Source organism: Culex pipiens, chromosome 2 (genome assembly GCF_016801865.2).
Source record: "Culex pipiens pallens isolate TS chromosome 2, TS_CPP_V2, whole genome shotgun sequence".
Lineage (NCBI taxonomy): Eukaryota > Metazoa > Arthropoda > Insecta > Diptera > Culicidae > Culex > Culex pipiens.
The window spans coordinates 143964763-143979603 of record NC_068938.1 but is presented as its reverse complement, the minus strand read 5'-3'; the positions used below and the strand labels follow the sequence as shown (position 1 = coordinate 143979603).

The 14841-nt window shown below is 35.5% G+C and overlaps 1 protein-coding gene across 6 annotated transcripts in view; it reads left to right on the top strand.

The window, feature by feature from the left end:
• Positions 1–14841, top strand: part of LOC120416214 (uncharacterized) — a 190021-nt gene that overhangs the window by 55574 nt on the left and 119606 nt on the right. For all 6 annotated transcript variants that reach the window (XM_039577910.2, XM_039577906.2, XM_039577905.2 and 3 more), the window contains one exon: positions 12694–12848. In XM_039577910.2, coding sequence (XP_039433844.1) covers positions 12694–12848 — 155 coding nt within the window. The remainder of the gene's footprint in view (positions 1–12693; positions 12849–14841) is intronic.

The following is a 14841-nucleotide window of genomic DNA, read 5'->3' as shown; positions in this document are numbered from 1 at the left end:
TTATTTTTGGGCACTAAAATTGAACTTCAATTGAAAGACGCTGCTATTGCTACGTAAAAAAGTATAGCGAAACGAAGTTGACTTTATAGCTGTCGACCACCATTGCACAGTGGGCAAAAACGGGTGAAAAAACGGATCTTTTGATGCCGTCAGTTTCTGCCTGTCAAAAGTATCATTTTTAATGTAAAAAATTACGAGGAATCGATTGGTGGTACTCTCATTAGCGGCAAATGACGGGAAGTGGTCCATTTTACCCCATTTTGCCTTTTTTAGGGTGTTTTTCTCGAATATCTTCAACTGCCGTAGTTTGCCGCACTCCTAAAGTATCTTATTTTATGTAAAACATCACGAGAAATCGATTGGTGATACTCTCCATAGCGGCAAATGACGGCAAGGGCCCATTTTGCCCCATTTACCCCTTATTTATGTGTTTTTCATTAATATCTTGAATTACTGTAATTTCCTGTAGTTTTAAAGTATGTTATGTTATGTAGAAAATCGCGAGGAATCGATTTGTGACATTTTTATTGGTGGCAAATGTCAGCATGGGCCCATTTTGCCCCAGTTACCCCATTTTATGTGTTTTTCGCGAATATCTTTAATTGCCATTGTTTTTACATTTTGAAAGTATACTATTTTATGTAAAAAATCACGAGAAATCGATTGGTGACACTCCCATTGGTGGCAATTGTCAGCAAGGGCCCATTTCGCCCCATTTAACCCCTTTCTAATGTGTTTTTCGAAAATACCTTGAAATTACATTATTTCTTACAGTTTCAACGTATATTATTTTATGTAGAAAATCAAGAGGAATCGATTGGTGGTGTTCTCATAAACGAAAAACTAACTTAATCCACCTATGTGGTTGAAGCCTTCCTCACTCATTACCATCAATGGCTGTACACAAATTTCATCTATTTTTTAGATCTGGATTAAAAAAGAACATAAATATCACTTAAGTGGCCACATCTCGATTCAGGGTTGCCAGATCTTCTATGTTTTGAACTCGATGGAAAGGTCTTTTGATAACCTAACCAACGATGGGTCGGATGGTGGATCCGGACATAGTTTACATACATTTAAGTGAGATCCGGCTTCAAAAAAGTACATCAATATCACTTAAGTGACCATATCTCGAGACAGAGTTGCCAGATCTTCTATGTTTTGGACTCGTTGGAAAGGTCTTTTGATAACCTAACCAACGATGGGTCGGATGGTGGATCCGGACATAGTTTACATACATTTAAGTGAGATCCGACTTCCTAAAAGTACATCAATATCACTTCAGTGGCCATATCTTGAGACAGGGTTGCCAGATCTTCAATGTTTTGGACTCGTTGGAAAGGTCTTTTGATAACCTAACCAACAATGGGTCGGATGGTGGATCCGGACATAGTTTACATACATTTAAGTGAGATCCGGCTTCAAAAAAGTACATAAATATCACTTAAGTGGCCATATCTCGAGACAGGGTTGCCAGATCTTCAATGTTTTGGACTCGTTGGAAAGGTCTTTTGATAACCTAACCAACAATGGGTCGGATGGTGGATCCGGACATAGTTTACATACATTTAAGTGAGATCCGGCTTCAAAAAAGTACATAAATATCACTTAAGTGGCCATATCTCGAGACAGGGTTGCCAGATCTTCAATGTTTTGGACTCGTTGGAAAGGTCTTTTGATAACCTAACCAACGATGGGTCGGATATTGGATCCGGACATAGTTTACATACATTTTAGTGAGATCCGGATATATATGAAAACACATTTTTATACATAACTTTTGAACTACTTATTGAAACTTCAATCTGTATAAAACTCGATCTATAGGACCCTAAACCAAGTCGAATGCAACAAGTTCGGGTCAAATCGGTTCAGCCAGTGCCGAGAAACATGAGCTAGTTTGTTGGTCACATACATACATACACACACACATACACACACACATACACACACACATACACACAGACATTTGTTCAGTTTTCGATTCTGAGTCGATATGTATACATGAAGGTGGGTCTACGATGTTTTTATACAAAGTTCATTTTTAGAGCAGGATTATAGCCTTACCTCAGTGAGGAAGGCAAAACGACGGCAAAGGCTCGTTTTGCCCCATTTACCCCATTTTATGTATTTTCTTTAATATCTTGAATTGCCGTGGTTTTCCAAACTTTAAATTAATGTTATTTTATGCAGAAAATCACGAGGAATCGATTGAGATCACTCTAATTAGCGGCAAATGGCGACAAGGGCCTATTTTCCCATTTCATGTGTTTTTAGTCAATATATTAAACGTGTCGTGATTTCTAATACAGTTTACAAGAATGTTACTGTAGTATGCACAGTACGTTCAAGATATTCACAAAAAACATCTCAAGAGGGAGTAAATGGGGTAAAATTGGCCCTTGTCGCCATTTGCCGCAATTTAGAGTGTTCTTAATCGATTCCTCGTGATTTTCTGCATAAAATAACATTTATTTAAAGTTTGGAAAACCACGACAATTCAAGATATTAAAGAAAATAGATAAAATGGGGTAAATGGGGTAAAACGAGCCTTTACCGTCGTTTGCCGCTTATGAGAACGCCGCCAATCGATTCCTCGTGATTTTCTACATAAAATAATATACGTTGAAACTGTAAGAAATAATGTAATTTCAAGGTATTTTCGAAAAACACATTAGAAAGGGGTTAAATGGGGCGAAATGGGCCCTTGCTGACAATTGCCACCAATGGGAGTGTCACCAATCGATTTCTCGTGATTTTTTTACATAAAATAGTATACTTTCAAAATGTAAAAACAATGGCAATTAAAGATATTCGCGAAAAACACATAAAATGGGGTAACTGGGGCAAAATGGGCCCATGCTGACATTTGCCACCAATAAAAATGTCACAAATCGATTCCTCGCGATTTTCTACATAAAATAACATACTTTAAAACTACAGGAAATTACAGTAATTCAAGATATTAATGAAAAACACATAAATAAGGGGTAAATGGGGCAAAATGGGCCCTTGCCGTCATTTGCCGCTATGGAGAGTATCACCAATCGATTTCTCGTGATGTTTTACATAAAATAAGATACTTTAGGAGTGCGGCAAACTACGGCAGTTGAAGATATTCGAGAAAAACACCCTAAAAAAGGCAAAATGGGGTAAAATGGACCACTTCCCGTCATTTGCCGCTAATGAGAGTACCACCAATCGATTCCTCGTAATTTTTTACATTAAAAATGATACTTTTGACAGGCAGAAACTGACGGCATCAAAAGATCCGTTTTTTTCACCCGTTTTTGCCCACTGTGCATTGCTAGTACCAACTAGTGTCTTCCTTTTTAACTACAAGGACTACGCCGCCCTGGGCTCCTAAGTGTTTGAGTACGGCACGGAGCGACGGCGCCGGATACCCATATTTACTCTTAGAATTTTAGAGCGCCCGCCGCGGGATTCGAACCAGCAACCTCTGGATTGTAAGTGCAGTGCGCGGTCCGATTGATCCACACAGGCGGGACTAGTATAGATCATCGCCTAAATTTTCAAATCATCGCAATTTTAGCGATAAAAGCTGATTTTTCCCGTTTTCTTCACTTTCTTATTTTTTGCGACGATTTTTTACTTTCAAACAATCGAATCTCTGAATTGTGTCAATACAATTCACAATTTTTTTATATGTTATGTAATATTTCCAAAGGAATCTGAAAAATATATTTTTATGCTTAAGCTTTTTGATCTCGAGTTCATTTGCTTCCATTTTTTTAATTTGAAAAATCGACGCAAATTGGACCACCCTAATTGTCAAACAAAAAATAGAAATCATATGTTGATAATTCATCATATTTTTTGGATTGGGCCTTGTCTATTTTTTAAATATTTTTGTTCCCTATTAATATAAAAAATGTTCGATTTTGATTGTTTTGTGAATTGATATTTTCCAGAAACATTTTTTTGATTAAAAAAATGACAACAAAAACAAAACTTTCCATTTCGTATAAATGTGCATTATTTAAAAAAATGGTTTGTCAGCTACAAATGAACAAAAGAAAACTTTTTATCTTACGGTTTTTTCTGCGTTTACTTTATATTGAAACCTATCTTTTTAGGAACATGCATAAAACTGTCATTTTTAATGAATGAGTAAGGAAAGTTACCATAAATAAATTTAATATATTTTTTTTAAATAAATTTAAAAGTTAAGCTTTGCATGAAAAAAAGCTTCAAGAATTCATACAAATTCTTGAATTCTGCTTTGTGGAAATAAAGAGCGTTGCACTTTAAATAAGAAAAGAACGTATGAATCATATTTGCAACACTTGTTAATTTATTAATTTTATTGCCTGAGTTTTTTAAAGGTTCCTGAAGATTGAATATAACCTCTTTAATGTTGTAATTTTACCTAAATTTTGTCCAAAAAGTTACATTTTGATGTAATGTGGCTAAACTACAATTTTTTAAACTTTTTTTTCCAACCTAAAAGGAGTACCAGTTCCCAGATGTAATATTACAATATTATTTTTTTTACTTTGTAATTGACCTTATGAAAAACTCAAGATTTGTTAACTTTGATCAACCATTATTTCCGGCCGGCCTCTGCTTTAGAAAATCAGATCTGGCTTGCATGGTCAAAAGGTTGGCACCTCTGATTTATTTCAAAGAGTCTGGAAATGTTTCTAAAAATTGTAAACTAGGTTTATTGTTGGGGTCAAGTAAGAAATTACAAATATTCTCAAATAATCATATGTAATCAAATCTTATGTTTCAAAAACTCCATCCAACCCTACCGCAGTAAGCGCACAGTCAAGTGCATTCTTCCCTCACTGTACTAAGCTTGCATTGCTCGTGGAGCTTTTTCCTCCTCCCCCACTGGACTGGATGCTGGATCCCTTTTCGATGGGGTGCAAAATGTGTGCTGCTGGAAAAGTTCATTTGCAGCTCGTGAAGCGTTTTATATTTGGTGCCTGCACTCTTGATTCTGAGAAGCACACAACCACTTTTACTACTATCGCTGTAGTTCGGTGCTGGTTGCTCCTCGTGAAGGTTAGGCTGCAAAACACGCTCCCCGAGCATGGGTAAATAACAAGTAAATGCGTAATAATACCTTTCTCTGGTATCAATACCAAATTTTGGTATTCCTGGACCCTTTAAAATTTGTCTTAAGGATTATGCAAGAGCAAAATGTGGTATCATACCAATTTAAGGTATTGTTTTGATATTGCAAAATTGCAGAATTTGTCAATGATCGAACACCACATTTTGGTATTATTTTGGTATTAAAGTGTTTTATCAAATTCCTCTGCAACTATGGGAAAATTTTGACCAATTTTGACAAAATAATTAATTTTGCGCTATAATGATGTCTCAAAGCGAATGCTTTCATTCAAAACCGGAAATTTCAAACTTGATTTTAAACATTTTTGATATACCCCCTATAGAAATGACTTGAAATTGTGGAAAATTTTCTAAGTCAGGATGGCACATTTTGTTATTATTTGAATATTTAAAGGTTTCATCAATTTTCTCTGAAACTATAGGAAATTTGTTAAAAAAAATTTACGAGTTAATTAATTTTGCGCTAAAATGACTTGAAACCCAAAAATGTTAAAGATGATTTTAAAAATTAGTGTGATATACCCACTAATATTTTTTTCAAAAACGTTGAAATATCTCTAAGTCGGGATAACCAAATACTTTGAAAAACGAGTCAATCGACAGATTAATGAATTTTGGTGAATTTCATTTCAGTTTCATTTTAATAATACTTATTTTGCAATCTTGTTATTTTTCAGAAGCTTCAAGAACTTCAAGCACAGGCCGTTCATCAATGACAAATGCATTCGGTGTGGTGAAGAATATCACTAATAACAACATGGAATCATCAGGTGAGTAGATTTGGCTGTTGCATATGAATAATTTCCGTTTTTTCACTAACTGCAACTGCTGCACTAAAAATGGTATGAAAATACCAAATTTTGGTATTACTTGTTCAAATACCAGCGACCATAATGTACTCTTGGTTGCCCAGTAATAGATGGTAAAATACCATCAAATCATACCAAAATCATGTATGTGAAAGACCACAAAAATACCAAAATATGATTTTCCAAGGGCGCGGGAATACCTAAAAATAAAACCATGGCAATACCAAGTTTTGGTATTCAAGCAATGTTCAAAAATCCAGAAGACCTCAACTTGGTATTGAAATGGTTTTATTTTGAGGTATTATTTTACCCTTGGAATAACATGGTTTGGTATTGTTGTGCCCTTACACATACAAGATTTTGGTATGATTTCAATGGTATTTTACCATCTATTACTGGGCAACCAAGGGCACATTTTGGTCGCTGTTATTTGCCCAAGTAATACCAAAATTTGGTATTCCCGTGTTATTTACCCCTGCTCGGGTCTGGCAACAAAGTGGTGGAGTTATTTTGTGCACACGTGTGTGTGAGTGTGCGTGTTCGTAAAAGTTTTCCCGTGACTTTTCTCCCGAAAAAGATGAAAAGCTTTATGCGCCAGCAGCAGCGAGAACTTTGACGACTACGACCGAATCTAGTTGTCGTAAAACTTTCGGTTCGCTGAGCTTCCCGACCGGGAGCAGCTAAAGAGCTTGCACATTTTGGGTGGCTCCACCAGCCAGTAAGGCAGAGGTGGAGCGCGCACTAACTATAAAGCGCTTGACTTTGATGGATGCTTCCCGGGGGAAAAAATGTGTGCGGTTCCGGGAGCAAGCGGAAAATGATGGCTTGAAAATTGACCGATCTAAATTTGCACAATGAAGTTGGTGGTGTCTCCGATAAAGGAAGTGACATTGTTGGAAAGTGAGTTTTTGAGGACGAAGATATGATCCACAACATGAGAATATCCTACAACAATGTTACAACACGAGGTTAAAGTTAAACAATCTGTTTTCTAAACAATTTAAACACAAAATCTAATCTAATCTAATCTAATCAGACCCTAGCACAGCCAATCTTTCGAAGGGATCCTGGAGAGTGCATTAGGTTAGATTACTCCTAGCACTCTTCTTGTCATTAAAATGCATTGAAACATCACAAGCGTTAAAGCGGTCAGGCCTACTGCGTAAAGTCGTATTGCAAAGATGATTTGTAATTGGGTTGAGTTTGAGCACAGCGTGTTCGAACAACAACACAATTCTAAATCGACAGGGGAAGAAGAAACGTGGGGACACACCGCCATACGCTGTATTCGTTGTATTCGTTGGGCATTAATGTTGTGCGATAAGATAGCACGACGACGTCGATATAATTTTGAATCAATTCTGTGAGTTTTAGGATTTTTTATAGCATTTTTTTTCTCAAGCAAAAAAAACTATGAGTTTAATTATTCCTTAAAACATAAGATATTCTTTTCATTTTTAGCCTACAGCTTTGGTTAATTTGTGATATTTTTTGTATTGTTCGATTTTTAAGCAAATTATTTGAATTATTTCTGTTTATATTTACATGCTTTCAAATACGAGAAGTGCTTTAAATGATCCATAAAAATTCGAAAATCTGTGACTTTTCAAGGATTTTTTTATTCATTTGGTGTCTTCGACAACGCTGTAGGTATTTTTTTTTTTTTGAAATAGTTAAGATTAACTTTTTTTTGAAATAATTAATATCCAAAAATCCGTATTTCATATTTTTTATTTTATTTGGCAAATCTTCGCATCTTTAAAGCCATTCAGAAGTATGGATCAAAATTTGGCCGACGAGCTATGATTTTTTGTTAAAAAAAGTGATTTATGTAAAAAAAATGAAATCTTGAGCTTCAAGGTTTTTTACCTCATTTTTTAAAGTAAAATCTTATTTTCATTTGAAAAGTAGGGGAAATTCTCGTATGTTTGGCAGGTTGAGCACTCGCTCCTAACTCCATCCAATTAGCTGATTATTTAAACAACTAATTTTGCACAACTTTTGATAGAAACTTGCTTGCTTACTTCTTATTGATATTTAATTTTCCTCTACTTTACAAATATTTTGATAAAGTGCACCATTTTCAAAATAAAATCAATTTGTCCTTTCCTGAAATATTTTTTTCGATAGGTTTCAATGTTCGAATATGAAACTTTCGTGAAATTTTCCGATATTCTCGAAAACAGTATTTTGATATTTTGCCTTCCTCACTGAGGTAAGGCTATAATCCTGCTCTAAAAATGAACTTTGAATAAAAACGTCGTAGACCCACCTTCATGTATACATATCGACTCAGAATCGAAAACTGAACAAATGTCTGTGTGTATGTGTGTGTGTATGTGTGTGTGTATGTATGTATGTGACCAACAAACTAGCTCATGTTTCTCGGCACTGGCTGAACCGATTTGACCCGAACCTGTTGCATTCGACTTGGTTTAGGGTCCCATAGATCGAGTTTTATACAGATTGAAGTTTCGATAAGTAGTTCAAAAGTTATGTATAAAAAGGTGTTTTCATATATATCCGGATCTCACTTAAATGTATGTAAACTATGTCCGGGTCCATCATCCGACCCATCGTTGGTTAGGTTATCAAAAGACCTTTCCAAAGAGCCTAAAACATTGAAGATCTGGCAACCCTGTCTCGAGATATGGCCACTTAAGTGATATTGATGTACTTTTTGGAAGCCGGATCTCACTTAAATGTATGTAAACTATGTCCGGGTCCACCATCCGACCCATCGTTGGTTATGTTATCAAAAGATCTTTCCAACGATTTTAAATTATTGAAGATTTGGCAACCCTGTCTCGAGATATGGCCACTTAAGTGATATTGATGTACTTTTTGAAGCCGGATCTCACTTAAATGTATGTAAACTATGTCCGGATCCACCATCCGACCCATTGTTGGTAAGGTTATCAAAAGACCTTTCCAACGAGTTCAAAACATTGGAGATCTGGCAACCCTGTCTCGAGTTATGGCCACTTAAGTGACATTTATGTACTTTTTGGAAGCCGGATCTCACTTAAATGTATGTAAACTATGTCCGGGTCCATCATCCGACCCATCGTTGGTTAGGTTATCAAAAGACCTTTCCAAAGAGCCTAAAACATTGAAGATCTGGCAACCCTGTCTCGAGATATGGCCACTTAAGTGATATTGATGTACTTTTTGGAAGCCGGATTTCACTTAAATGTATGTAAACTATGTCCGGGTCCCCCATCCGACCCATTGTTGGTTAGTTTATCAAAAGACCTTTCCAAAGAGCCTAAAACATTGAAGATCTGGCAACCCTGTCTCGAGATATGCCCACTTAAGTGATATTGATGTACTTTTGGAAGCCGGATCTCACTTAAATGTATGTAAACTATGTCCAGATCCACCATCCGACCCATTGTTGGTAAGGTTATCAAAAGACCTTCCCAACGAGTTCAAAACATTGGAGATCTGCAAACCTGTCTCGAGATATGGCCACTTTAGTGACATTTATGTACTTTTTTTAAGCTGGATCTCATTTAAATGTATGTAAAGTATGTCGGGATCCACCATCCCACCCATCGTTGGTTGGGTTATGAAAAGACCTTTCCAACGAGTTCAAAACATTGGAGATCTGGCAACCCTGTCTTGAGATATGTACACTTAAGTGATATTGATGTACTTTTTTACTCCGGATCTAAAAAAGACATGAAATTTTTGTACAATTCCATCATATCAGCCATTGTTGGCAATAAGTGAGGAAGGCTCCAACCACATAGGTGGATTAAGTTAGTTTTTTAATCAAGACCAAAATTTCAAAAGACTGTAATATTGAATGTTTGGCCCTTTTGAAATGTTGATCTTGATTCAATCTTTGAGGTTTCTTAGACGAAATTGCAGGAATTTTTCTTAACTTTTCGAAAAAAATATTTTCAGAGTATTTCGAACAAAATTTATCTTTGAATGACTACCTTTTTAAAGCGGCGCACTTAATCATAAAAATTGTTTGGTACTTTACAATTGCAAATTCAATTTTACATAAAAAAAATAAAGGTCAAAAAATTTTAACTGCAATATTTCAACTTTTTACAAAAATCTCTACACTGTAACCTGTCAGCAAAATTTAAGTCCATACATCTGAATGACTTAAAAGATGCGGGGTTTTGTCCCCTAAAACATATGAATAAAAAAATTAAAAAAATTCAAAAATACGGATTTTGAAAAATGGGTTGTTTGAAAAAAAAAAAAGTTAATATAAAAATCCACAATTTTTCCCATGAACCTATTTTTTCTGAATAGTCCACATAAATACCTTCAACTTTGCCGAAGACACAAAAAAAATACAAAATTTAGAAACGTTTTGAATCGGCCAATTTCGTAGAGAATTGCTCAATAGAGACCACAAAAGACCTGTGAGTCGTTACAGTGGATGGTTTGTATTATGCCTTATAATAAAAAACCTTAATTGAGATGAAATAATCAAAAAATGCGGTTACTTGGAGTACAGAAGCAAAGCAATTTTAGAAAAAGTGAAAAAAAATTAAAGTGAACGGTTTCATATAGGGAAAACTATGCAGAATAACGTGATCTCTAGCTCTTTGAAAAAGTCTGAAATCACAAAAAATATATTTGAAAAAACAATTTTCTCAGATTCATTCCTTCTAGATGCGTTGAGATTCTTAACTTCAATTTAGTTTCAGGAGTTTATTGAAAATATTTTTAAAAATTTCCCAAACATTTCATTGTAAAAAAATGCAACATAAGGAATTCATAGACAAAATTTTATCCAAATCAATCTAAAACTTTGAAAAATAAGTGTGAAAGGCTAGAAAATTTAGTTTGAAAAGACGATTACACGAATATGATAAGAAAAATAAATTATCTGAAAAAAATTGCTTATGAATCGTTAAAATTTGTTTTGTCAATATTCACTATCATCTAGGAAAAATATCTTCTTGAATCTCTGGAATCAAATCAAATTCCTGAAGACCTCTTATTCAATTCAATTTAATTCGGTTCTTTGATGATCATTCTAGTTACACCCAAAACTGGCAGCGCTAGTCCGAGAGAATGATGGTCTCGAGTCGAAAGAATAGTGGTACCATTCACGGACGCAGAGAACACAGCTCGAGATGGGCGATAGAACTATTCTCTCGAGGTTCATTTGCAAAAAAAGTTCATCCGTCAAACAAAAAACCAAAAGTGTCGACAACGGGAATCGAACCAGAGACCTTTGACAAACTAATCCAATGACTTAGCTGCCTCGGCCACCACAGCTTGGTGACAATGGAGAAGTCAGAAGTCGATGTATGACACTTGTTGGAGATTTATTGATTCAACTAACGAATGAACTCATTTGTTATGATGGTGTGAGTTGGTACCATTATTCTATCGATTTTGGCACTGAGCCCTCAATAAATTTTGAGAGAACGATTATCTCGATTCTGAATTTTGGGTGTAAAAAAAAGTTGTTATGCAGTATTTAACAAAGTTTTGGAGCTTATTTGAACTATTTGTTGCATTATTATCTATTATGGAACAATTTTATGTTTAATTATGGTACTAACAAGAGTATAAATAAAAACTTACTTAAATTGCAAAGAAAAGCGCATAGTTAGATCACAGGTTATCTATCCTTTGTAGATGTGCTTGATCATCAGTTTCTCAAGGGCCAGAAATTGCTCCGCCTTTATACGGCAGGTCCGAACCCCCGGTATCATCTCCCCCGTGAGATCAAAGAACTTCGGTAGGATAAAGAGATCTTACCCGAACCATTGAACCATTGTTGTACTTGTACCAATGATTTTTTTTCTTTGGATCATGAACATCTTGGTTTTCCTCTACAACTAGAGAGTAAAATTTCTTTTTGAATGCATGATTTCATTTCAACAATAGCTTGAAAAAATAAAAATTCATGTGAATTTGAATCGTGTATCATACAAATAGGTTCAATCATGAAAAAGATTAGACTACAGAAGTTTGTTGTTGATAATCTCTTTTCAATAATTACACAAGACAAAAGTCTTGCAACTGATAAGAAAACAAATAAAATTATTTTTTTTTCTTTTTCCTTTTTTATTATTTTTAACAAGACTGATTATATTAACTGAACTGGTCTCAATTTTTCATTGCTTTTTCATTGCCATAAACCATTATTATTCACTCAAAATCTTAAAACAATCTATTGAACTAATCCAAAACTTGTAAACCTACAACTTTCCAGTTATCAACACTCCTATCTTCAATTGTTATAACCCTTCAATCTCCAATAAAAAATATATCAATCTCTTATTTACCATCTCTCTCGTTTCATGTTCCCACTTCAACTCCACACCACAATGTCTTCCTGTGCGCCACCGTTATGTGCCAATCCAAATCCGCCGCCAACGAAATCCACTTCCGGCATGTCTGGACGGGTCTGAAATGGGGCGTGAAAACATTTCTGCTGCTGCTGCTGCCGTCTGCCGAAAATGACTGCGTTTTTCACCACCGCCGACGGGCCTTTTTCCGCTTTTCCGGGTAACTAAAAATAACTGTACGAACGATTTTTTTTCTCCCTCCAATATAAACTCCCAGTGGCTATAAAATCTTTTCCACACTTTTTTTTTTCTCTCCCTCACTATCACTGCACGTGCACCACAGGGAACGAAAACATCAACCACGTGGCCGCCAACGGGAAAAACAACACAAACCGAATGCAACACACAAAAAAACCCATCGAAAACGAACCGAAAATCGTAAATTTTAACTGGCTTGCAAAACAAAAACCACCGCCGCCGCCACCGCCAAAACTCGAGCACAGTTTCTCCGGCCGTTCGTGTGCATCCTGGGCCTGGTTGGACTGCGGCCAAATGCCGTCGACCGGGACCTGGCCACCCTGCTGGGACACTTGCAGTCGATCACGGTGCTGGCGTTGCTCCTCGCAGGCTACGTGCTGCAGTATCTGTCCGGATTTCGGTGAGTTCTTTTTTGGGGAGCGGAAAAATTGGGGTTTCCCCCCCGGTTTCCCTCGGCTAGGCTCGGTTTAAGGACAGAGAAAAAAAACTGTTTATCTGGTGTTCAAATCTCCAGAACAGACGATTCAGGGGTCCTGATTGGAGCATAAACAAATTTAAAATATGCATGCACTCAATAGAAAAAAATGAAAATATCGAATTCTTGAAAAAATCCTTTTCATAATTTGATCTATTAAAAATGTTCAAATCGACATTTCAAACATAGATGTTGTTTTTTTTTGTAACTTTTTTCATCTTACTGATATAATTGATATAATTATTGAAAAGAGCAAAACATCAATAAATTGGCCTTTTTGTAATTGAGTATTTCTCTTTTTTTGCTCAAACTGACTTTTCTTTGTATTTTTTTTATATATGAAGCTTTGTACAGACATTCCCTATGTCAAAAGAAGCAATGTTGTATCATAAGTTTTTCCGTGCAAGTCTCCATAATTTTGCTGAATGGCCATCCAAAATCGGCTTATAAATATACGAAAATCTGTAAGGGAAGTGGGGAAAGAGAACAATTTCACGTTTGTGTATGTTTTCACGGGAAATTGTTCCTAATATGGTTGTCTTGCCTCACCTTTCCCTATTTTTGCAAGATATTTTTTGATCGAATTTATGTCTTCCGCAAATTCCCAAAATAAGTATTTTATATTATTTTTTTTTTTCATTTGTTTTAGGGGATTAAAATAGGCATAACTTACGTTAGAGTTTGAGAGCAGTGATAACTTTTAGAAGAAATTATCATTTTTGGAAGAAAAATCGTTAAAATTGGTAAACAAAATTTCAAAAATATTTTTTTTTCTAGTTTTTCTTGCTCTTGTTAGTGCCTTAGTCAGAGATGTATTTTTTCCAAATGGATTATAATGCAACACACAGTTGGAAGGAACTACAAAACTATGTTATTGATTGCAAAAGAACTGAATGTAAAACCGAATTGAATTGAATTGAAAAATAATTTTTAAATTTGCATTCGAAAATAACATTACAATATTTTTTTAAAATAATGTGCACCGTTTATAAATTTAAGGCAAATTCTGGTAAAAAATTTCGAAAAAATACTATCTTAAAGTTTAAATTTGGTAAATTTAAAATGTGGAATAACTAAACAAACGTTACTTAATCCACCCTTAGGTGTTTGGCGCCTTCCTCACATTTAAAGGGTGCTATCCAAAATGCAAAAAGTACGTAAATAACACTTAAGTGCTTATAACTTTTGATAGGGTTGTCAGATCTTCAATGTTTTGTACGCATTAGAAAGATCTTTTGAATACCCATCCTACGATAGGTCGCATGAGAGATCCGGACAACGTTTCTTTCAAAATATCTAAGATTCGGCCTCGAAAAAAAGCGTAAATAACACTTAAGTGCTTATAACTCTTGATAGATTTGTCAGATCTACAATGTCTTGGACGCGTTGGAAAGGTCTTTTAAATACCTTTCTGAAAATGTATAGCATGACGGGTTTTCTTACAAAAACCACCCTTTTTACAATCTTCTGGACTATTGTTAAAATCGTTTTTTAGCATAACTTTTGAAGTACTTAACTAAACTGCATAATTTTTAATAGCGACTTATGGGACCCCAAGACGGATTGAATGACGCCAAAACGGACAAAATCGGTTCAGCCAATGTCGAGATAATCGAGTGACAATTTTTCGATCAACATCCCGCCACACACACAGACATTTGCTCAGAATTTGATTCTGAGTCGATAGGTATACGTGAAGGTGGGTCTACGAGGTCAAATTAAGAAGTTCATTTTTCGAGTGATTTTATAGCCTTTCCTCAGTAACGTGAGGAAGGCAAAAGCTTCAGCTCTTTTAATTAAAAATAATAACAAAATTTTAAAATCACGATCCACCTCGTGGCGCGGTGGTTAGCGGCTTCGGCTGACGATCCCTAAGTTGCTATGGGGCGCGGGTTTGATTCCCGCCTTATCCTCCTGG